We start from the raw sequence: 26,312 nt of genomic DNA on the forward strand, positions 1-26,312 counted from the left end.
AACGATCAGTGAGCTGAAACCGGTTTGGCTCAGTGGTAGAGCGTCGGTCTGCGGACTGAGAGGTCTTGGGTTTGATTCCGGTCTAGGGTATGTACCTTGGTTGCGGGCACATCCCCAGTAGGGGGTGTTCAAGAGGCAGCTGATCGATGACTTTCTCTCATCAATGTTTCTAACTCTCTCTATCCCTCTCCCTCTCTGTAAAAAAAAAAAATCAATAAAATATATTTAAAAAAAAACGATCAGTGAAATGATGAGTAGATGGTGGAAGGATTCTGTAGGCAACCAGGTATTTTATCAGAACTTGGAAAATTATAAAATTATGCAGAGGAAAATAACTAGATACCAAGTTAGATGTTCAAACAGAGAGTGGGGTGGAGAGGTAATTGCATCAAGAAGGGATTGCGAATACATTTCAGAAATTGTTGAGAATGAATGTCCATGAGTCTTCAAGTCTGCCTGCTGGTTTGCCTTTAATCTAGGAGTTGGAAGCTGCAGTGGGGAGCTGGACAGATGACCTGGCCCAGCTGACATTACTGAAGGACACCCTCAGTGCCTACATCAGCGCTGAGGATGTCTCCATGCTGAATGAACGAGGGGAGCTTCTGCAGAGGCAGTGGGAAGAGCTGTGCCGCCAGGTGAGAGGAGTCCTAGACTCTGCACTAGCTCAGGGAGGTGGAATACCTCCCCCTTTCCCTTCCACTCTGTCTAAAATCCAATGGAAAAATATCTTCAGGTGAGGATTAATAATAACAAATAAGAAGTCTAGAAATCATAAAATGCGTGCAGATAAGAATTTTTCTTTCATATTAAAATTATGGCTATTCTTTGAAACTTGAGAGTCAGACTTAGGAAAAATAGAAGGTAATAAGTGTGCTTTACATCGTGAATGGTAAAGGGCATTGATCTGAAATGTCAAGTGGCCCACATTTGGATGGGTCTCATAACTCACAGTAGGCACAGAAGAAGAAATCTTTTATTACAGATATAGTTCAGATAAACTTGGGGCCATGGACACAGGATGCAGTGTGCGGATGATGTTTTGTTGAGTTGTACAGTTGAAACCTATGTGGTTTTGTGAACCAATGTCACCCCAATAACTAATAAAAAATATTTTAGATGAAGGCAAATTATGTCTTACCATTGCATGTGAGATGCATTCATTCAAACTGGATTGTGCTCTCTCTTTCACTGGCTTGCATAATATTTTTAAGAGGAAGCACAGTTCTGTGGTTCATGGTTGTGGTTTTGCTAGGTAGATATTGGTGGTCTGTTTCTTATTTTCAACATGTGAAAACCATTGTTTTCTGTGTGAGTTTAGATGATACTGTGGAGCTGATTCTGTCCATGGCACATTGTTACTGCCAATTTATCGTGGTTATTTTTAATAATTCAAATTATAATTGCCTTCTATGTGTGCAATACCTTGAAAGAGACCCCAGATTGAGTTTTGATTTGGAAACGAAAGGAAAGGATTAGTGGAAAGGTATCAAGACATGTGAGGCAAAAGGAATAACATTGATTAAAGGCTCTCAAGTGAAGAGCAGGCCCTGACCTTGAGTCTTGAGACCACACCCTCCAGGAAGCAGGGACCATGCTCCTTCATGTACCTGGTTGTCTTACCTGGCACATAATAGGCTGTGATGCATATTTTTCCCCATCAACCAGTCACTATCATTGTGAATTTCACAAGCTATAGTAGATGCCACCGCTAGTATCAAGTTTACAATTGAACTGAGACTAAAATCAGTCAGAAGTATGAATACAGTGAAAGAAAAACTGGGTATAAACAAGATAAAACAATGTATAAAGATGTAAGCAAATTGAGGGCAATGTGGATTGTGGGGAATGAAGAAAATGCCTGCTGAAGAGGATACATCTTGAACTGAGATGGGAGCAAGGCAAGGCACGTGGCCTGCCGGCTGTGAGTTTGACATGCTTGGTGTAGAGGGTGTGAGCAGATGTGTTGGACATGGTGGCAGCTTAAAAGAGGCAGAGGGGTGGAACAGGGGCCCTACCTGGGGAGAAGCAGGTGTGGAGGATGAGGAAGAGACACTTGAGAAGGAGCCTGCTGTGCTTCCCCTCTCGGGCCAGCTATGTTCCCATAAAGATCTCTCCTTTCCTCCCACTTCCCCCAACGCTAGCAATGCTTCTCTTCATGCTTCAGAAAACAGAATTCAAGAAGCTTAAAGACTCTTAATTCAGTTAACATCAACAAGAAATTTGTTGGTAGGTCAGTTTCCCTCTGTTTAGATTAAAACCCAGAAATTTCTCAGGCCATAGCAAGAGGAAAATTCTGGAGCTCACTTGGTAAAGGTGTGAAAAGTTTCCTACAAATGCATGCTATCCTTTTAAAAAGGAGAAACGTAGGAGACGATTTTCATAAATGTGCTAATGATTTTAGTTAAAAATTAATTAGCCACTTTCCACATATTCTTAGTGAAGAGAGTGAGAAATTTACCTGGAGTATGATAATGTAAATCATATGTTTTATTATTATCTGAATTTTTTTAATCCAAAATCAATACATTACATATTTTTAATTTATATTTTTAATTAATATTACATATTTTAAAGATTTATCATGGTATGTAACATAAATGAAAGCTAATTTGGTGAGTACAAATAATGAAAAATGATCACAATACTGTTGAGTTACTTTTATGTTATTTGTTTTTCTCAAAATCCAGCAACATCTAGCACTACTTGCTGACTCAATACTTTCCAGGATGTTATGTATAATGATTTGGACTAGATCCAGTTCTCTGACTAATGGATGTCTATAAAGCTTTCAGAGAGATGAAACTTTAGAAAGAGTCCTCTGAACTCCACATCCCTTTTTGTCTGTGCCATCGTGGTCAATGTACTGTTCTCCTCCTCCCTCTTCCCTCCTCTCTCCTTTCTCCTTCCTCCTAACCTCCTCCATCCTCCCACCTCCCTCCTACTCTTTCTCCTTCTCCTCCTTTGCACCTGGGAGTGGACTAAAACTTAAAAAAAAAAAAAAAAAAGAAGAAGCAGGTTGAATATATAGTGTTTCTAAAAACTTTCTATATCGAGTATCTTAAGGTACCAAGCTAAAGCATACTTATCTGACATTACTTCAATCTAAAAAAATTAGTTAGTAAATCAGTGAGAGTTTACCCAGGGTCAAGCCAAAGGAGCCACCAGGATAGAAGAGTAAGGAGGAATATACTAGTAAATCAGTTACTAGGTCTTGACTTAGTGTTTCCGGAGACGTTCTATCAAGTATAAAACCACAAAAGGAAGTGAGCTTGTGTCTAGGTCTCATTTTCAAAGTTACAGACGGGTTTGAAACACAGCACTGCTGCTCTGCCAAGAGCAGGGAGTCTGTGCAGGTTCCAATGGGAGCTGTGGATGAGCAGGGGGAATTAACCAGGACTTGGGTGAGGATGTAGAAGATGCGCCGTAAGTAGACTCGGCAGAGGAGAGTTCATATAGAAAAGTGTCCTGTTTTCAAATAGGCCCCCCAGATGCTTGGCTGTGACTGTGCAGCCACATTGGTCATGTTTGCTTTTATTCCTGTTTGAGTTTGTAGCTCTGTGTGCAATTCTAGTTGAGGCATAAATATATCCTCATTGTGATAGCTCGGTGTTTTTCACATTGTCATGGTAAAAATATTTGAAGTAGAGGAGGATGTGTTTCCTGTTCAGCTGCCTCACTCTGGAGGTTTTAGCCAGTGCTCATAAGCTGTTGGCAAAAGCAGTATGTGTATGCCCTTGAGAAAATGTAAGTGCTAAGCGGGTAAATTGGAGGGTTTCAACTGAACCAGAGAAAGAGATGTTAGCGTTCCCTTATCATGCAGCTTAAATATTAGTCTTACAAAGCACAAGGAAAATACTGTCCCCATTAAAAATTAAATCTTTTGAAAAACTTTTGGCGCCAGTTTGTTACCAGAAGTGCAACTTAATTAAAGTTTACCTGTATCTCTCCCAGCTCTTGCACTACGTAAACAAATGAAAGCCACACTTCTGGTGTTGATCAGTGCTAGAGATATATGTATATTCTAGCTGCTTTGTGGAGCTATAGAATGCATGAATGTCAAGGAGGAAAAAAAAAAAGGAAAAATGAAATGATGCCCTAGATTCAAATACAGTGGTTGAAGTATATCAATGACCAGTTTTTGTGAAGTCTTTAGTATTTACTGGTCAATTTCTTAAATTATTTTATTGTTTGTATTGTAGTGTGAGCCTACTGTACTCCAGTGTATAGGACAATGCTTGGTAGACACTGGTTTACTGCAAACAATAGACATTTTTTATTGAATGTATTAGGTTGACATTGGTCAATAAAATTATATAGGCTCCAGGTGTACAATTTTGTAATACAGCATCTATAGATTGTACGGTGTGTTCACCACCCCAAGTCCAGACTCCTGCCATCACCATGTATCTCCCCTATACCCTCTTTTACCTCTCCTCATCTCCATTTCCCTCCGGTAATCACCATACTCATAGACAATAAATATTTGTTGAGTTTTTGAACCAATCTTAAGATTAATTTACAAATTAAAAAAAAAAAAGTATGGCTTAAGAGAAGATTATTAGCTTTGCCCTGACCAATTCATTAGTAAATGATGAATACTGTTTGGAATCTCAGCTTGCCCAGATATTTGGTCATATTATATTGATATTACAGCCCAAGCTTTACTGCTTCTACCTCATACCGACTATAAATAAATGCCTCCAATGCATCTAACCTCTGTTCCTATCACTTGAATGTGGATAGTACTACCTTCCTCTTAGAGAAATAGGTACTATTTTTCCCTGAGGCAATCATCTTTCCTGCAGCTGTGGTTGAGAAAAGCCCTAGAATTCATTCTTGTCCAAGGTCAAGATTTGGGAGAAGAGGAAGCTACACATAGCAAGATCTATTAATCCTAAGTCTCAAGGGCAAGAGTGTCTACTTTTTCTTTTTTTTTTAGGAGGGAGCGGGGAGAGGAGGGAATGGTTGCATTAAGAAGTTCCAATTCGGAAAATATATTATAGGGTCAGCCTGGACATCACTGAACAAGAACCATCAGCTGCACTCTTGACTCTCTGAGTGAAAAAGGAAAAGTCACATTCACCAGAAATTCAGAATCGTAGGGGTCCCAGATACTGTGCACGGTGTTGTCCGAGTTCTAGAGGAAAGGGGAGAGGGAGGTGGGAGAGTAGTCCTTTCCTGGTGCTGTCTGGAGTAGCTTAACATCGGTGACATTTGTCTCCAAAACTTGCAACCTGTGTTTTCTTAGTCTTTTCCACTCTTACCGGAATCCATCTCAGGTAAATTCACTATTTATTTTTAGTTTTACTAAAAACGTTGGATTTTCTTAGTAAAAGTGCACCATCCTGTATTCTATCCACATGGAACCATCTGTCGGGTGAAGCTGGAGTGTCAGCACCTGTAATACATGACTGTGCTGTGTCTCCCCGGGAGGAAAGGACAGGGTTCAGGTCTCCCACTTGTGTTTAAGAGCAGTGTTCCCAGGACTGGCCTCAGAGAGCTGCACCTGAGGAGACGCACTGCTGTTCCTATCGGTCCTCCCAGAGTTTGCTGGCTGCTTCCCTCTGGGTACGAGCTCCACTCTGACCATCCTTTTGCGTTTTCGCTCATTTTCAACTTTCCAGCTCTCCCTACGGCGGCAGCAGGTCAGCGAGAGGCTGAACGAATGGGCGGTCTTCAGTGAGAAGAACAAGGAGCTGTGCGAATGGCTGACTCAGATGGAGAGCAAAGTTTCCCAGAATGGAGACATCCTCATTGAAGACATGATAGAGAAGCTCAAGAAGGTATGGGACGCCTGGCGGCATCTGTTTCCACCCCTCCTAGTGCTTAGGCCTCTGTGAAAGGTACGGATTGGCCTTGCTCACAATTACTTGCCATCAAAGCAGCACTCTCTTACAAACGTTTCACCTTTTTAATATAAAATAAACTGGCACAGAAAGGCCTCCTTTACTTTAAAAATATTTCCTTCTTTTAGTTTATTTGTTTATTTTTAAGTTTACATTTTATTTCTCCGTTACTGTTTCCATTCAGTATTATTTTGTATTAGTTTTAGGTGTACAGTAGAGTGGCTAGATAATCATACACTTGTAAAGAGGTCCCCTGATATTTCAAGTACCCACCTGGTAGCATAGTTATTACAATAGTATCGACTCTATTTTCTACACTTAGCCTTGCCTCCCCCGTGACTGGTCTGTAACTACCAGTTAGTATTTCTCAATCCCTTTACTTTTTTCCCCCAGCCCCCCACTCCCCTTTACACCTGGCAACCATCAGTCTGTTCTCTCTATCTATGAGTCTGTTTCTGTTTTGTTTGTTCATTTAGCTTGTTCCTTACATTCCACTTATATGTGAAATCACATAGTGTTTGTCTTTCTACAGAGAATATTTTCAATTAGTGATATTTCCCACATAGTTTTGAATGATCATTATGTTTTAGGTTATGTTTCTTACACATATCCCCATCTGGTGTACAGTGTCGCCTCCACTTTCTGTTCATTATCTGTCTCCAGTGGGAGCCCCACGGGACACCGAGCTCCCCTGGAACAGGGACTAGGTTTGTTTTGTTCATCACTCCATCTCCTTCACCCAGAATAATGCCAACTTCTCATAAGCTTTGTGGTAGCCTTCCCAGGATCTCTTCCTTTCCTTTGGTAAGAGTACCTCCAAGGTCTCTGAAAACAAATAAATGGGTATTAGGAAAAGTTTTCTGTTTTCATGCACACATGCACAGAGAAAAATTAAAACTCCAAAGCAACACGTAATATTAATTTACTTCATAGGTTTCCACTTACATTGCAAATTCTAAGGATAAACATTTGTATTTTTGATATCATAATCCTTTCAAATGTGGGCTGAGGTGACAGAGATGTCATGTAAGCATCTGCTAACAGCTCTGCTAGTTTCTGAGCATCAGGGAATGCACCACTAGTCATGATTAACATACTGTAGATGTAGTGAAGTTTGCTATAGAATAAATGTTGGCTAAGTCTATCTACATTTTCATTATGAAATTCAAGATGCATAGTTCAGGGATGAAAAAAAAACTAACTCTGGAATGATATACAGTTATAATTTAGAAAAAAATTAAACTTCTTACAGTTAATTTTGTTATGCTATTTGGCACAATATTGGGAATCATCTTTAAAATATTAACTACTATTTTGTATATAAAATAAGTTATGGAATTTAAAAAGAAGTTCTTTATGAGTGTGCCTCTTGTGCTGTCTCTTTTGTAAAGGAAAATAACACTGTGGCTTGACCATTTTAGTAATATTCGTAAAAAGCAATTAATAAACAGACTGTAACCAAGACACTGGTGTCTACTAGCATTGACAGTTAAAAACATTTTCATCTGAAAGACATATAAATATTAGGCGTAGAGTAATTCATTTGAAATAAATACTTCTCAGTAAAATTATCTCAAATGTATGGTGAAATATTATACCTACTAGTAAGTACATCCAATGTATTGGTCTTTGAATCCCAGGGTGATGAAGTAATATAAAGAGGAGGGTAGGTGGGGTATGGCCCAAGGATAGCACTCAATGCTGGGATACAGTAAAATTTCACTGGCTCCTCTCATTTTGGGGAGGTCTTTGTGCTTAGGTAACTGACATGAGAGCTTAGCTCTGTTATCACACTAACTTAAGAGCAAGAGAAGGTTAAAATGTTTATGCTCCTATAATACCTGTCTTCCTATATTATGTTGCTGAGAAAATATTTGTTCCATAATAAAGGCCTAAGTCAAAAATGAAAAGGTTGATTTGAAAGATTGGGTCTTGTCACTCTGGAAGAGGGTAGGAGGGTCATTGGATGGGGAGTGCAGGTATAGGTGGAGCAGAGGTACCTGCCAGCATCACTTTAGTCACAGCATCGAGTGGCTTATCACCTGCAAATAGGCCACATATAGCCTGTTCTCATCCACAGCAATGCTGAAGAGGAGCCAGTGCTGAAACTGGTAAAGGAAGAGCATTTGAGACCCATTGATTCTCTAAGACTAGTGCTTATTAGTCTTAAGAGTTAATTTGCCATTGATTTATGTGTTAAAAAATATTGACATATTATAGAGGATGTCTCTTTAAAATGAAGGTACTACTCTTTTTAAAAATATATATATTTTTTTAATGATTTCAGAGAGGAAGGGGGAGAAAGATAGAGCTAGAGATAGAGATAGAGATAGAAATAGAAATAGAGATAGAGATAGAAACATCAATGATGAAAGAGAATCATTGATCGGCTGCCTCCTGCGTGCCACCTAATGGGGATCAAGCCTGCAACCTGGACATCTGCCCTTGACTGGAATTGAACCTGGGACCCAGGCTGATGCTCTATTCATTGAGCCAAACCAGCTAGGGCAAAAGTACTACTCTTAAAAGATTTTGCATCAATAACGATTAACATGCACACACATGTACACTTACATTTATATGATTTATATGTCAAATACACACACACACACACACACACACACACACACACACCATATAAGCCCCTGGGGCAGCTATTTGTATGAGAACTGTCAGGTTGGTGGTTACAAAAAGGTATAACATCCCAGCATTAAAATCCTCCAAGTTTTGTCTTTTTTAAAATCTATGTGTTTTCCTTTGTTTTTTAATGCCCATTTTATGTAAATAGAAAGCACCCCCTATTCCCTTATAAAAATGCAATGTGGACTCTGCATACATACTGCAAATAACAGGTTCCACGCTGGCTTGCGGGCATGGACGGTTATTCAGTGTTCCTCATGTCGGAACTACTTCCCAACAGTAGGAAACTATAATTACCATGCTCTGAGGAGAGCCAGGCTGCATGCACAGGAGTATGCTTTCTGACTTCTGGGATTGCTATTTACTGCGCAGGATTACCAAGAGGAAATTGCTGTTGCCCAAGAGAACAAAATACAGCTCCAGCAAATGGGAGAGCGACTCGCCAGAGCCAGCCACGAGAGCAAGGCCTCCGAGATCGAGTACAAGCTGGGGAAGGTCAATGACCGGTGGCAGCACCTGCTGGACCTCATGGCAGCCAGGTAAAAAGGCCTGTCAGCGGGACAGGTGGGCGCAGTTTAACCCATTCCCTCTGCCTTCCAGCTGAAGATAACCCAACACCTCTCTCTGGGTCCCTTATCCACCCTTTTAGTCCACACTTTTCTCAAAAATGCCACCTGCATTAACTTTAAAAATGCTCCTTATTTCATCGGTATAGTGGTGTTTACAGTTCGCTGAAAGTCATGTGCAATCAAAATGCTTTCCCAGGAAAGGCATTCTTTTTTCAGACCTTCCTGGGTATTCAACTGCTGCTGAGGAAGTGAAACTGTCAAATGAATGAATGAATGAATGAATGAATGAATGAATACTTGAATGGATGATCTGTATGGCAGTTAGGAGTCTTGTAATGAAACAAATGCTACTGATTTACAGCCTTTTTGAAGTTACCTTCAATATTCTGTTTTTTAAAGTATTGTATTTAGTCAAAAAGAAAAAAGAAAAGTTATCACACACCTACTATATATCTGGTTAGCAAGGAAAACTTCTAATCATTGCCACTCTGCTCAGTTGTAAAAATAACCCGCTGCTTTATTGCAAATTTGTCCTTAGCTTTAATAGCCGTAAGTGTCTGCCTTCTCTCTGGGAGGAATAGTGCATTCAGTTTTTGTTGCAGGAGGGCAGGGTGAGGAAAACAGATAAAAATAAAAAATAAAAATATATAAGGGTGTCTACTAGCCTAGAAACGTCTGATATGATTGAATGAGGCACCCTGGTATTTGATATAAAAAGGGGAAATGACTAAGTAGATGCTTTATTTTAGGTGAACTTTGCTTCATGCTAGAATGTAGGCTCCATGAAGACGGGGACCTTTGTCCACCCTGATCACTGTGTATCACAGACACCAAGAGCCTGAATGTAATTTGGGCTCAATAAATATTTGAATGAATGGATGAATACTTGAATACTAGAATGGATATTCTTTATGGCAGTTAGGAGATTTGTAATGTAACAAATGCTACTGATTTACACCATTTTGAAGTTATCCTCAATATGCTGTTTTTTTAAAAAGTATTTAGTCAAAAGTGTGTGTGTGTGTGTGTGTGTGTGTGTGTGTGTGTATATACACACTGAGGAGCCAGATTATTATAATCTCTGAATGCATAATAATATGGCCACTGAGTATAGAGGCCTAGTGCATGAATTTGTGCATGGGTGGGGTCCAGTGTATGAATTCATGCATGGGTGGGGTCCGGCCAGCCTGGCCAGGGGGAAGGGACATGGGCAGTTGGCAGGCTTGACTGCTGGTTAAACTCCTGGTCGAGGGGACAATTTGTATATTAGCCTTTTATTATTATATAGGATCTACACTGAGTGGCCAGACTATTATACATTCAGAGATCATAATGATCTGGCCACTCAGTGTATTTACATTCAATAAAAAGGAGTAAATGTTTACTTTCAAAATATTTAACAATAGCACTGTAATAGCTAACATCTATTGAGCCCTGTTTGTGCCAATGATCATGCTACAGGCTTCATACACATCTTCTCACATGTTATTCACCACGCCTTTTGAAGGGAGTATTATTATCATACCCATTTTCCAGATGCAGAGGCTGAGGATTAGGTTTGCTCATGGTCACTTACATCCTGAGTGGCAGAGCCTGTACCCCCCGACTCCACAGCCCATGTTCCAGAGCACTGTGCTCTCTGACCTGCCAAACTTAGGACTTCCTTGTCTCTGTTCTAGAAAATGCAATTACAAAGAAATTGGGTTCTTTTATTTATTTCAACAACCTAATGTCCCAATCCTTTGTTTGTAAAGGACTGACCATGTAACAGTGAGTGAGAGCTTTTGAGAATACAGAGGCCCTTTCTTCAAGGAGTTCATGGTAGAAACACAGACAGGCAAAGACATCAAGTAAAATGACGAGCCACATGCTCTAGTCATACTACCAAAAAGAGATGGGAACATACGGTTCAAATAAAGCTACTCTAACGTTTATTCAAAAGTAATGTTAGGACCCCAAGGCTATAGTTTGGCTTCTCAGTCACTGAGAACAAAATCTTATTTCAGGAGGAGAAATTGAACCCCCTTGTGCTATAAATACCCTTGTTAGGGAAGTCACCCCCTTGATAAACATCCCTGGATTCTTTCGGTTCAATTATGACTCATGGATTGGCTTGCATTGCCATGTAATCCAAGCAAAGTAGTTAATAGTCTTATTTTTTTTTTAATGTTTAGTGGCTAAATGGTATAGAACATTATGGGGATGCACTATGTGAAAGTTGTTTTAAATTAAATATGATATAATTTAATCATAAACAGCTAGCTTAGTATATGCCCAGCTATTAGCCTATATTACATCAAATGAGTTAGGTGATTTTTCCTCAAAGTCATGTGTGTGTTTTTATAACTTTATTGTCTGGTTTTTCAAGGGAGAATTTTTACATGTTATTTAGTTTATTTTTCTAAAAAAAAAAAATACACACCAGTAAACTAGAGTCAATTAAATATCTCTAAGGTATGCATACTTTGCACGAGAGTCACAAAAATGCTCGAGGTTCCTTCTTTTGTGGAGTCTCATCACACACAGATCTAACTCCCTCGGGAGACTTTTGTATATGTTGTCCACTTCTGTCTCCTTCTGAAGTGGACCAGATGAGATGTTGACCATTGAATTGTCCTGGAGGTGTTCATAGTTTACTTGAAGCCTTTCCTAAATGATTATCCATCACATTAGCTTTCCGTTTCCTTGTTTATCAGAGCTTCACCCATGCACAGGCTAAATGGCCATCTCCACACCCATCTTCCAGGATGATCTGCCAGCTGAAATATTAAGTTTCCATGCGTCAGTCTCACTCACCTCTCTTTCCTCTTCCAACTTTTTTTTCACACTGATTCATTACCACAAAGCATAACATAGTTCTGCTTTTTGGTGTGGCTATGTGTTCTGGTGCTCTTGTGGCAATTGGAAAGGCTGTTTTTGAAGATGATCATATCTCCAGGTCAGTAGCTTACCAACTAACAGAAACATGGAAAAGGGAGAAAGACAGAGATTTGGGCACACAATGCAACAGAGAAGTCTACACTTTATATAATCTTATTAACCAAATTCACTCCAATAACTTTAATAAAAATACATTTAATTAACCAAATTCACTCCAATAAATTTAATAAAAAGAGAAGGATAAGGAAAAAAGAAAGTGAGACAAAGAAAGAGAGACAATATTCACTGATACTAATTTTGCCTCCACATATAAATAGAATGCATAGTTGTGAATCAGTTTCCTATATCGCCAATGGGTTGACCATTCTGAGTACAAAATACCGATGTCCTTTGCATTGCTTGTTTCAATTGTCAGCAAGCATTATCAGTATTTGAGGGCAACAAAAGTTGCTCAGTTACTTTCATGGCTCAATGGATAAGTTTTAGTATCCTGTCCATATTTTGTAGGCCTGCTCAGTTCAGTGTAGCAGTCACTAGCTACATGTGGCTATCTGAATTTACTGAAATGGAATACAAGTAAAATAGAGTTTAGTTTTCATTATAATCTGTTGTACTGGCCACATTTCCAATGTTCAGAATCCACATGAGGATGAAGGCTATGTTACTGACTAGGCACTGCAGACAGAATATTCCCATCATCCCAGAAAGTTCTATTGGTCAGCGCTGGCTGACTAAGACAATTGAAAGCATTTCTGAGCCCTGGTTTTCATTAAGTCAACATCAGAAACAGTCACCACTCTAATTCCTATAAAACTGTCTTCAAGGATCCTGCCTTTCATCTGGCCAGTGAACCCTATGCAAAAGCCACATCGCAATTTTTCTGGAGCCCCGGATGGACAGGAAGTCTGTCTTGCAGCATGAGTTGTTCTGTGCTTCTTACACTAGGAAATGCACTGTTGAACATTTCCCACCTCACAATATGGGATTGTCAGACTCAAGCTATTTGCTCTGTTGCAAAAGCTTGTCGCCTGTTAATAAATTCATGACTAATATAGTCCTTTAACCAGAGTTTTCATTTTATATTACTGATTGTAAAAAATAACTTCTCAGAGGAGTGATTGTTTTATTTTTTTAAAAAATCACAGTAGGCCATCTTTGAATAGAAAGATTTAAAATAATTTTATTTATAACTAAGTATTCTGAGGTTTGTTTCTTTTTTTTTTTTTAAGTACTTTTATTGATTTCAGAGAGGTAGGGGGAGAGAGAGATTGAAACAATGATGACAGAATCATTGATTGGCTGCCTCCTGCACATCCCCTACTGGGGGGTGGAGCCCATAACCCAGACATGTGCTCTTGACCGGAATCGAACCCAGGACCCTTCAATCTCTTAGGCGGATGCTCTATCCACTGAGCCAAACCAGCTAGGGCTGGAATATATTTCTTTTGTAAAATACAAGTTTGCTTCTTTTACAAAAAGTGTTCCTCTTTGAAAGGAGTCTGCTCACACAGCCAGAGCCCGTCATCTTGTTCTATTTTACTGGCAATTCACTTAGCAAATGTATTTATTTCTTTGTTATTTATTTGTGTATTTGTATACCTTAGTCCAAGAAGGAGTTAAAGCAGCCAGCATGAGTCACATTGTATTACATTACCAGTAATTAATAATTTGAAGTTTATTTCCTTTAAAAACTAAAATTATGAAATTCATATAGACTCAGAGCGGAAAATTTGGCAACTTGAAACTCACAAAAGAAAAACAGTGATCTGAAATTCCACCAAGCAAAGGAACAGATACTTTTTAAAAATCACCTTACAGTGAACATGTTATTTTTATCATATGTCATTATTTTAAAAGGACAAGGCTTTGAATATGCAAGGGGAGAATAACATTTCTTCATTATCTCTCATGCGCAAATAGTCTATTCCCGGGTAAGACCAAGCACTCTCCAGGGACTAGCTTTTCCATCCCACCGTACCGACCGACCCCTGAAACCCCTACTTACACCTCTTAGCTGCAAGGAAACTAAAGAAAAGGAGAAGTTGCTCCTTTTTGCTCCTGCAGTGGGCTGGACTTGTGGAGGGTTGTTCATTTGTTTCTTTGCATTTAGATGATTTAAGGTTTTCAACTATCCTTCCCAAGTTAACAAATAGCCCTCCAGGGAAGTGGCTGGTCCTGCAGGGCGACGGAGTGTCTGCAGCCGCCTTATTTGTGGTCTCCTCCTGTCCTTAGACCCAGCCTCCCCCTCCTTGCAGATTACCCGAGCCTCTTCCCCTGCTCACACTCGTGGCCCACATTCCAGGAGCTCAGGCCTGGCACATGCTAATGAATGTGGGTTTTATTTAGCAGCATGACCACTTGTCACTGCCCAGTGTCATATTATCGGGCAGAGACTTACCAACATTTGTCTGGAGTGAGCATTTTCGTAGTTGCAAACACAGAGCGGGGACACACTCCTCCCCACGGGGCGGTTAGCCTTTTCGCTCTGCAGAGCTGACTTCTGCAAGTGGCAGCTTCATGGTGGTGGCGGAAGGTCTGCGGGCCCTGAGGATGGCGGAGGACGGCGACATGGACGCAGATCTCCCGGACTGTGACTGCGATGTCACCAGGCAGGCATCTCCCCGGGTCCCTCCCGTTGTGCGTAGCTCCCGGGTTCCATGGGCTTGGCAGGTGGGAGCTCCACTGCGTCCTCGTGGTGGTTGCCAGGGCGAAGTGGAGAGGATCGGGTTAGGAGATTGTTGGCTGGGAACTCCTAAGAGTTATCTGAGGGCCGGTGTTCTGGTCCCCCTCCTGGGCCCGTGGAGCTGGATGAGAAGGGTGATGAGCCTGGCGAGGGCTTGGCATCCCAGTTGTCTCCGGACTGTATGCGTCATACGGGGGTATGGCTACAGTAGGGAGCCTGAGACGCAGGAAAAGAACCAGTTAGTCCATCCTCTGCTATTTAAAGGCTGTGCTCCTGAGGAAACCGAAATTCACCCGTAGCCAGATCACACCGATAGCTGAAAGCTTTCCCATTCATTATTAAGCACAAACCTGCTCGTGGTTGAAGGGCCTGTGAGAGAAACAGTTGGCTCTCTTTAGATTTGATTACTAACTAGTATAAAGGTTTGGAAACATGCAACATGTAGAAATGTATTTCTAAAATAGTAACAGGGCACCGGGCAAATGTTTTCTTTGTGATTTTCCCAATGAGAATACTATTGTCTCGGTTATTTTCATTGAACTGTTTAAAATTCATTTTCGTGTTCCATAACATCCCCCAAATAAATTCCTACTGTTGAGTAGGATTTATTAATGATCCTTCTGGTTCTATTATAGTAAGGATATAAGTTTTTGGTTTTGGTTTGTGGTTGGTTCTACCTAAATAGTTTGAAGGAATGTAGTGAGTTGTATCTATTAGGGGTGTGTGTGTGTGTGTGTGTGTGTGTGTGTGTGTGTGTGTGTGTGTTCGTGGGACAATGCAGAGCATTAAGAAGCTGGACAACTGGATTTAGTAGCAGACTCCTTCCCCAGCAAGGTCAAGTGCCCATGAGGACTGTGGAAGGAGAACCATAAGCTTCAGGGACTTAGAGATTTAACCGGCTTGTAAACGCACCCAGTCCTGTGACGTCAGTGAACATCTATTTTGAATTCTAATCCTGGATGCTAACAAAAGAATGTTGCTTAAACTTCTTATAACAGCAGATTACATTAACATATTGTGACCCTTTCTCCGAGGATTTCCTTTAAGGAAATGGAGGAAATATAGAACATTTTGGCTTAAGGAAGAATGATCCTTGTCCTGCAAATACCAAGTCTAATAAACTCAAGGGAGCTGTATGAGGGTTTTCCTACCCATTTTTCTCTCACACACATAATGTATTTGTTATTTGTAGTCAAATACACTTGCTTAAAAGATGAAAAAGGAGAACCACTTAAATATTCACCCCATTGACTTCACCAAGATTTACACATTCATTCGGAAGAGGAACTTGTCCCTAATGGACTATATGAACAAGCATTTCCATGTCACGATGCCCTTGACACATTGCACACTAACTGCTCAGACTGTTGGAATTCCTTCAATATTATACAAGATAGCTAACCCTGTAAACGATTTGGCTGGTATAGACAATATCCTGTGGAACAACCTTAATTCGCATCTCTTTGTGCCTTGGATCTTTTAATCATTTTTGCCAGCAAATTTTGAACCAAGAAAATCAATTTTAGTACAATTAAACCATTTGCAAATGTTGGACCTGGAGGAAGATGTAAAGATTCACTTCATTTTAACGAATTAATATCAAATACATTTAAAAAGAAAATATGTTCACTAAGTAAAGGTATTTTACTTAGAATAGTGATTATTAATGTTTAGCAGGCAGTTAAGTAATGCACAACTTTGTGCAACTCTTACTATGGGAGGGGAAAAAGAAAAACAAAAGTGGGAATTCACAGTCGCACCTTCCCAAGGAACTTACCGTAAGGGAGAGAAACGAGCAAAAATGCTACCAGGGAGTTAAGATATGTGCATGGAGGAAACAAACCTTGAGGTTCTCTTCTAGCCTCTGGCGCCAAACGAAACCCTGATGCCATGATGAGGTTGTTCTAACACCCCATCCCAAGCATGGTCAGCATCCAGATCTTCCCAGATCTGAAGACAGGAAGCTGGCCAGGATGAGAGGTCCTGAGAGGACATTCTTACAGGTTAACACCAGGACACACATCTCAATGCAATGATCTATTCTTCAGTCCTATTCCCGTGGCTCTATGGATTATTATTTGTCTTACAGTCGGTTTGGGCCACTAACACAGGTGGCCAGGTTATGTTAAATCCCAAGGCCATGCTGTGGACATTGCTAGAATGTACACCTGAGCTTGGCATTCAGGAGCCATTCAAAATTGTCATTTACCCAGCTGGTGTGGCTCGGTGGTTGAGCATTGACCTATGACCCAGAAGGTCATGGTTGAATGCCTGTTCGGGGCATATGCCAGAGTTTCAGGCCCAATCCCCAGTGTAGGGTGTGCAGGAGGCAGCTGATCCATGACTCTCTCTCATCACTTATGTTTCTACATTTCTCTCCCTTCCCCTCTCTGTTCCTCTTTGGAATCAATAAAAATCTATTTTAAAAAAATAAAACTGTCATCCCCTGGCCGACACACCATTTCTCATTTCTTAGACATGAGAAAAAGATAAATGGATTGTATGTAAAAGTTCTTGGGATTATTATTTAAGACCAATACCTTGAAATGCCCTGGGGACAGGGTACAATTTATAAAGTTAATTAGAGAAGTCTTATTTTAATAGAATTATGGAGGTGATATGCATATTGCAATACATATCTATTGTAATGTAACTTTCTATTCTCTAACTAATAGGCTATCTTGTAAAAGACGATCCTAATTTTTAAATACTTTTTTTTTTAAATAAGGTAATGCACCTAAGAGTGGCTTTATGAACTGAAATGTTATTCAAATGTAGCATTATTGCTATTATCATAATTAATGAAATAGGGTATTATTATTATTATTACCCTGGCCATAGTGAAACTTCTTTTAAAAGTATTTGTGTGACAGGGGAAAAGTCATGTGTCATGACTAGATTTTTCATCTGTTAAACATTGATTTATAGAAAATATAAAAGAAGTGGTGATAACCATTTTTATGCAATTAAAAATCATAAAAGTGCCCAAAATACTTAGGTTCTGAGAAATTTTCTTCTCAGTGGTGGCTCTTGACCTGAGAAGCCTATCAGAGTGATCTGGGGAGGAGTGTGGGGAGGTGGGAAGTGAGCAGCGGGCATGTGAACTCTGAAAGCCCCCTGCGTGTTCCTGTCACAGTACTAGCTTGAGAATCACCTCTTTACTATTTGAAAGTAATTGAGCTGAGAAATACTGATGACTCTGAGTACAAGTTGTCAGTCTTTGAGAACCTTCTATTGTAGACCTCTGCCTTGAAATATATCACATCCCTTGGATTTTAAAAGGTCATGTTGCATGTAGAGCCAAATTGACACCTCAAAGATGGAGGTGTTGTGTAGCTCATCTGCCATTCATCTGCCCAGTGTTTCCCAAAGTGTGGTACGCGTACCCCCAGGATACGGGAAGAGTTTGGTGGGGGTACGCGTTGCACCGGAGTTTGGTGGGGATATGCACTGCACTGTGCTTAGCTGCGCCTAATTCTATGTTCTCATGAGTACAAGGGGTACTCAGCGTTACAAAAATTATAGAAGGGGTACACATATGTCAAAAGTTTGGGAAACACTGAATACAATGAGCAGTGTCAAAGGTGGTGACATTTCCTGAACCGAAAGGCAGGCCTGAGGGACCAAAAGCAAACCTGACTTTTAAACCAGGCTGTTCCAGAAATCACTGATCACGTGCTTATCATCCACATCACCGTTCTTTTGAGAGCAATCTCTACACACTCAGCCATGACAGGTTCTCACCAGAAATCCAATAATTGATTTTTGCTGCTGTTTCTTGATAATAATAGAATTGAGAAATACTATGTGTCCTTCCCAAACTCCTGCTCATACCCTGCCCTCCATTGGAAAACACCTTTATAAACTAATGTCTATTCCTGCCCTGTGCTTTTCACCTGACTCCTCGGCATCCTTATTCATTATCTATAGTCACCTGTAATTCCTCTTCTTTGTCTTCTCTCTTTGGCATCTTCTTCATAATTCCTTATTCTCTGCCTAAACCAAGTTCTAAAGCTATTTCAAATATTGAACTGCATTAAACAAAACAAATCAATTTTTTCTAGTAGCCAGATTATTCTACAGGTGCCATACCATAGTTACCTTCACTGCGTACTTTCTTAAAATCATTAGCAATACTCCCTGACCATAAGTATATATTGATCCCCCCCACCCTATGTACCCTGGAACATTAGACTCATTTAAATCTCGCAAGTATTCTGACTTCATCTCCATTTTATAGATGGAGAAACAGAAACACAAGAAGGTTACACAACTGCCCAAAGTCACACAGCCAGTCAGTGGCTGAGCGGGGATGGGCTTGAGCTTTTGGCAATTTGTCTTCAGACCTAGTGTTCCCTTCTGCTCGGGAGGGAAGCACGAGTGGGCCTTCCTCAGAAGCTGATGTCCTCTCTCTGTCCACAGAATCAAGAAGCTGAAGGAGACTCTGGTTGCCGTCCAGCAGCTGGACAAGAACATGAGCAGCCTGAGGGCCTGGCTGGCCTACATTGAGTCAGAGCTGGCCAAGCCCATCGTCTACGACTCCTGCAACTCAGAAGAAATACAGAAGAAGCTCCAGGAGCAGCAGGTAAAACCGAAAACAATGGAAGAAGATAAACAGGCTTTTGAATATCTGTCCTCCTGGCCTGGCCGGTGGGAGTGAGAGGTGACTGGGATGGGAAGTGTGGAGGCCACTTAACGGGTCTAGTGAGTAAGGGGAGGCTTTGCCCAGGCAGGTGTCTGGGGCAAATAAGTTCCGTGTCACCACAGTGCTAACTCCTAAGAAGATACGCCATCACAGGGTTAATGTGATTGGTGGATCAAGAAGCCATCCTAAGATGGTAGGTTAGGTTGAGCTTCAATGATGTATCTATATCAATAATGCTGTTTTATTTGTGGATTGCTAGCTCACTGCCATAAACTTAGAAAAAAATCTTACTTAAAAAATATGTTTTCATTGATTTTTGTTTTTTTCTTAAAGAGAGAGAGGGGATATGGGAAGAGATATGCATATTTCATTAAAAAAAAAAAAGATGGAGAGAGAGAAAGAGAAACATTGATGTGAGAGAAAAATATCAATCAGCTGTCTCCCATGCACACCCCTGTTGGGGATCAAACCTGAAGCCCTGATTTGTGCCCAGACTGGGAATCATACCAATGATCTCCTTTGAAACGACGCTCCACCAACTGAGCCACACTGGCCAGAAAGAAGCCTTTTAAAATGTCACATAGTAGTGTTTGGAGAAAGATTACAGTGCATACTTAGAGCGATTTTAGAGTCTAAAATAATTTTCTTTTGCAAGGAGGACTGCATGATCTGCAGACCACACACAGTAATTTCACCTTCATATGTGTACCAAAGACAGCATATCCCTCTGGTGTTCAATGCACACCCAGCAAAGCGAAGAGGATGACCTTGAAAAATGCATGCAGAGGGGATTTTCACCTCCCACTCCCCTTGCTGCTTCTTACTAAGCATAGAAGACTCCAGTTGTCATAAATAAACGCCATCCACCCCCATGAAGTATTGCTAATCCATGCATTTAGATTGTTCTTGAAAATTCTAAATTTTCACTCTGGTTACCTTTATTAGTATTTAGGCCACTATAGCCAAGTTTCTTAACTTAAAAAAAATGTTTAAAATATATAAACAGACCTATTTCTGCAATCCTGTGAAATAGTATATATTTTTATTTTTCAAACTATTTAAGTCAATGAGAACAGGCATTGAAATATATTTTTTAGGTGTTGGGTTTACTTTGATATTTAAATTGGCATTTCTTTTGACAAACAATTGTTAGAGTATTTTTTCAATTTTTGTAAGATTAAAACTGATGGGCTCTTTGATGTTTGAAATTCTGATGATTGAACTTTTGGGGAGGGGGGGGGTCAATAATTCAAATTTCCTGGAGCACATGGTTATGCTAACTACAAGTGATAACTAAAGTTAAAATGTGATGACCAGTATTGTAATTTAGCAAAGGTAAGAAAATCAAAACAGTATCTAATTAAATATGGCTATCAGGGGTCCTCAAACTTTTTAAAGTGGGGGCCAGATCACGGTCCCTCAGAGAGCTGGAGGGCCGGACTATATGAACTACTAATTCCTACTGTAACACCTCGGCTGCGCTCACTGCCCAAAAAACCTGGCGGGCCGGATCAGACTCCTCTGTGGGCCACATGTGGCCCGCGGGCCTAGTTTGAAGACACCTGGATTATATGCACTTATAGCCCCACCCACTACTAAAACCCCAATAGTGAAGGTGGGAGGGAGTCAAAATGGCAAAGAGGACAGAAGAGATGCTAAGATGCCAGACACCCACAGAATGTTGAACAGATGAACAGTGATGGTGTTGGCAGATGGAGGAAGGAGGAAGGGGTTCATGCCACAGAGTTCCACAGAGGCTCAGGATGTGGAGGTATTAAGTCTGAATGGCTTTAAAATGGACGATTGCTTAAAAGTCTGAATAAGCTGTACACAGAGAACTCTGTGAAACTAGGGAAGCTGGTGTTGATCTCAGAGCACCTTTTTTTTTTTTTTTGCCACATTGCTTTTCTCAACCAGTTCAGATGCTATCATTTCTAATTAAACCTCATTTTTAGTTGCCTGTTATTTAAAAAAGAAAAGTCTGAATAAGGAGTGATTATACTTCAGATATACTCAACATCCCCCTCCCCTGTAGCCCAGCTAGTCAGGAGAAAAAGGTGAGAGAGAATATACATACAAGAATATTAGTCCCAACTATGTGAGTGAATTGAGAACTTATCTTTAGAATGAGAGAAAAGCTAAACATATTCTAGAGCTGCATCAAAGAAACGGAAAACATATTAAGGACCTTAATAAGGCAAGCAAAAAATGAACTCACTTTTAGTGATGGAATACTTTGAGTACATTGAGTTAAAAGCTCAATAGAAAAAATAATGTATGTTTTGTGCTGATATTCTTTGCAGTTAATATAAAGATTTCAGAAAGTTCAATGCCTTCTTTACCATCATATCTATTTTCTTTATTTAAAATTGCCTACTAAGAAAAACATAAATAAGTACATAAATAAAATAAAATTGCTCTCTGAGGAAGCTGCTGATGATAACGATGATGTCCTTATATATAGTAGACAACCTAGATCTGTTAAACCCGTGGTACCTCTTAACAATGGTAGAATTAACGTATCTTTAGAGATCAGATCCCAGATCTTGAGTGCCAGCTGTTAACAGGAACACATGTGTTATTTTGATCAATTGATTGATTAATCTATCTATGGCAGTGGTCAGCAAACTCATTAGTCAGCAGAGCGGCAAACTGCAGCTTGCTAGCCACATGTGGCTTGCAAGCCCCAGTTTGCCAACCACTGATATATGGGAATGGAAGTGATATATCTGTGAATTTGAATCTGGGGCAAGGTTTATATTTTTTAATTTATCTTTATTGTCGAAAGTATTACAGATGCCCCCCCCCCCATTTTTTTTCCCATTGACCTCCTCCAACCCACACCTGCCCCTCCTAGGCCTTCACTAGACTGTTGTCTAGATTCATTTTTTTTAATCCCTAAAGAAGCTCATTTTATTGTTGATATAGCTAATGTAGTCTGTTTCATTTGTTTAGTTTCTATTTTGGCATTGCTCACATAGCTGACATATTTCTAGATTCATTGACTCATGCTTTGAGCTTGCCATATTTTACAAATGAAGTTGAAGCCTCATGCATTGAAGGAAATGAAATATTTGTCAACATTGGGCCTAACCATTTGTCAGTTTCTCCCATGTGTATGCAAGGATTGCAATAAAGCATGACTCTTTCCCCGCAGGACCTTCAGAGAGACATAGAGAAGCACAGCACGGGCGTGGCTTCCGTCCTCAACCTGTGTGAGGTGCTACTGCATGACTGCGACGCGTGTGCCACAGACGCTGAGTGTGACTCCATCCAGCAGGCCACGCGGAATCTGGACCGGCGATGGAGAAATATCTGTGCTATGTCCATGGAAAGAAGGCTCAAGTAAGCTGGGATGTTCAAACCCCTGGGAAAGAGGAAGCACCAAAAAGAAAAGAAAAATTACACAGAGTAGCCATTGGTCACTATTTCCTTTGGGTTGCAAAATCCAAAAATAGCCTGGGTTTCCCAAATTTGCCATTGTCTACTTTTAGTTGGGAAAACAAGCAGATATAAAGGTAACATGCAAATATAACAAGCCAAACGATGCCTGACCTAACCGTTTAAATATAATTCAGAGAAGTATGCCTTTCCTGAATAAGTTCCAGAATTGGTGGTTGAACAATACCATTCTCTTGTTAAAAATTAAATGATAAAGCAAAGGCAGAAGTTGAATCTGGGGCAAGATTTATATTTTTAAACTTATTTAAAAATATAAATCTTTAAATTCAAGGCAGAAAAAGACAGTGCTGTGTTAGAAAATGATGGTAATGATTTAAGATCCGTAATCTCTGTGCTCTCTGGGGCACTCTTGAAAGCTTACTCTTCGTCCTGCTGTCCTAGACTGATTCTGATGAGGGCGAGTTTGATGTTGGACTTCAGTGGGTTTTCAAACCTTGTTTGTTTCAGCAAAGCCTTGCACACGTGTGTGCCCTGCAAACGTGGCATTGCATTCCCTCACTTTCTTGCACTTCCCAGGACAGTTCCCATCATGTGCATGTAGTGATCAGTGTGACTAATTCCACATCCAGAGCCGCAGGGTGTGTGTTTAAAAAAAAAACAAAAACAAAGCAGCTGCTTCATGTCAGCTCCACCAGTTGTCTCCTTTGCATTCATGTTGGATTTGGTCCCAGCACAATGACTGTTGGGGCCCACAGCTGCGTCTAGGCCTCTCCATCCCGTGGCAGGATCTGGGGGATGCACCGTCCCCAACAGTTAGACACTGTTCTCTCCTGTTCTGCCTCAGAATTGAAGAGACCTGGCAGCTGTGGCAGAAGTTTCTGGATGACTATTCGCGTTTTGAAGACTGGCTCAAGATTTCCGAAAGAACAGCCGCCTTCCCCAGCTCGTCCGGGGTGCTCTACACAGCTGCGAAGGAAGAACTAAAGAAATTTGAGGTGAGAGGTCGTTCCCAGTCTCTCGTCCCGCTGTTGCTATGGCAGTCCCCGGCTGGGAGACGGTGTCCCAGGACAGAAACCAACTGTTCACCCACAGGTTCCTTTGTTCAGACAGCTGAGAGATACGGTTGTGACCATCTTTATCACCATCTCATAAACAGGCAAAGAAGTGGGATATAAGACTTTTATTTTAAGATGATCAAGAGTTACAAATACAAAAATAAATATAAATAAATAAGAGAATTACAATACAGTATAAAATAAAGGAATGAAGAGGAATTTTATTAGAAATCAAATATCATGATTCCTCCCCCCCACACACACACATATACACACCCCTCTCCAAAAGATCTTAGCATTCTTTTTAGTTTCTATTCTTCACAATCAACCATTTAAGATTAAAATATGATGGCTTTCCACACTATAAAAATCTGTCTTCCAAATATATTCTCTTCATTTATTTTTACCTAATTGGACCATGAATATATATATATATATATATATATATATATATATATATATATATATATATATATATGTAATGTTATATGTGTATATATGTATGTGTGTCTATATAAATATGTGTGTGTGTGTGTATGTGTGTATATATATATTTAAACCAGTAATAAAATGGAGTTGGCTCCAGATTGAATAAACTATTTTATCACAAGCCACTTCTAATTATAAGCGAAGAGCAGTGCCATTCTTGAGTCATGGAGACTTTATAGTTTCGTGGGGACAAAAATAGCCAGTCTAATCACACTCACAAAGACAGGAATCATTCAATAACCGACTCTCATTCCCTGCCTGTCGTGCAGTCCTGAGTCTGCCCCATCACTGTGATAGGACAAAATCTTGACTTCTCGGCCGGCATAGCATGAAGTCCACCATTTTTCAATTTGAAGTTGCTTCTCTCGTCATTGCAGATGCATGTACTCATAGATACTGACAGCAAATGGTTCTGATGCATGTGTCTCACAAAAATTATTCTTGGTTAATCATCCTGCCCAAAGCTCCCCAAGGTGTTTAAAAATCAGAATAAAAATCAAACCTAGTGCTGCTGCACTCATTTTTTAAAATTTATTTTAAATGTAACTCCCGCCGGGACCAGTTTGGCTCAATGGATAGAGCGTCGGCTTGGGGACTAAAGGGACCCGGGTTTGATTCCGGTCAAGGGCATGTACCTTGGTTGCGGGCACATCCCCAGTGGGGGGTGTGCAAGAGGCAGCTGATCGATGACTCTCTCTCATCGATGTTTCTAACTCTCTATCTCTCTCCCTTCCTCTCTGTACAAAATCAATAAAAATATATTTTAAAAAAATAAAAAAATAAATGTAACTCCCATTGGTCTTTATTTTTTATTATTATTTAAAAATATATTTTTTTATTGATTTTCAGAGAGGAAGGGAGAGGGAAAGAGAGATAGAAACAACAATGATGAGAGAGAATCATCGATCAGCTGCCCCCAGCATTTCCCCTACAGGGCATCAAGCCCACAACCCAGACATGTGCCCTTGACCTGAATCACACCCAGGACCTTTCCATCTGCAGGCCGACAATCTATCCACTGAGCCAAACTGGCTAGGTTCAAATGCCTTCATCTTTACCTTACAGTATTTACTGAGGCCTGTGATCATAATTATGAAGCTTGCTTGTTCTAGTGAGGTTTAAAATCTGAGTGTCAGGGATGGGCAGGTATCTGAACTTATCAGAGTGTTTAAATACTGTGTGAAATAAATAAGGATTTGAATGGAACTATACCTAAATTCCAGGGGAAATGTTTCCTATCTAAAAGCTTCTTCCTCAGAAAACCTTTGGTAAAAAGCCACAGATGCTCCACAGTAAATGCAGGTTATCCTGTGTGAACCAACGTTAGTGTAGTATTCCTGTTCGCATCTTAGCACACTCAGCCCCACAGGTTAAGACTACTAGAACTGGCTTATGCTCCAAAGAAGATTAGATAAGATACTTTGGGATGCTATTTTAGACTCTCAGATCTTACAGCAAGAGTTAGTCATATTGTCAGCTCCTGCAATGAATGATTTTATCATTCATCTTATAGTTAATTTTCTTACAAGACAAAAACAAATGATGAAAATTAAGTCTGGCATGAGTACTTGGGACAGATCTGGGGGTGCTGAGGGACCTGCCCGCGGTGCCTGCCAACATTCCAGTGACTTCTAGTAAGGGCAACAGCTCAACTTTTCTTACCGCCTCCTTCTCCGGGGTAACAATTTAAACTTTGATAGAAAAGAATAATTGATTTACTGGGATGAAGGCTCTTAAAGCACCAATTGGAAGGAAAGCCATTCCAGAGCAGAGATGTGGCAGATATAAATAGTTGGATGGGCCAAAGGAAGCCAAACGCCAGGACTGAGATGAGGATGGTCCAACTAATTGTACAATTTTCTATCTAAGGCCAAGGTGAAAATTAGTTGTAAGTCATACACATGAGTTTGTAAAGAAAAAAAAAAAGCTTAATTTTACTTTGGCCAAATGTTTTTTTCTAGGCTTTGCTAGATTGCAGAGAGAAAGAAAAAGGGTATTTTACCTTAAGAAACTTTGTACTGTAAATGTAAATAGCACTGGCTGGTGTGGCACACTGGAGGCAACCAATCATTGTTTCTTTCTCTCCTCTCTCTCTCTTCCTCT

The 26,312-nt window shown here is 40.2% G+C and overlaps 1 protein-coding gene across 4 annotated transcripts in view; it reads left to right on the top strand.

Annotated features, from left to right (window-relative positions):
* The window catches only part of SYNE1 (spectrin repeat containing nuclear envelope protein 1), a 373,726-nt gene that overhangs the window by 318,520 nt on the left and 28,894 nt on the right, over positions 1-26,312 (top strand). For all 4 annotated transcript variants that reach the window (XM_036414424.2, XM_036414425.2, XM_045573412.1 and 1 more), the window contains 6 exons: positions 480-635; positions 5,625-5,783; positions 8,859-9,025; positions 19,041-19,203; positions 22,421-22,608; positions 23,510-23,660. In XM_036414424.2, the coding sequence (XP_036270317.1) occupies positions 480-635; positions 5,625-5,783; positions 8,859-9,025; positions 19,041-19,203; positions 22,421-22,608; positions 23,510-23,660 (984 nt within the window). The remainder of the gene's footprint in view (positions 1-479; positions 636-5,624; positions 5,784-8,858; positions 9,026-19,040; positions 19,204-22,420; positions 22,609-23,509; positions 23,661-26,312) is intronic.

This window comes from Pipistrellus kuhlii, unplaced genomic scaffold (assembly GCF_014108245.1).
Source record: "Pipistrellus kuhlii isolate mPipKuh1 unplaced genomic scaffold, mPipKuh1.p scaffold_m20_p_5, whole genome shotgun sequence".
NCBI lineage: Eukaryota > Metazoa > Chordata > Mammalia > Chiroptera > Vespertilionidae > Pipistrellus > Pipistrellus kuhlii.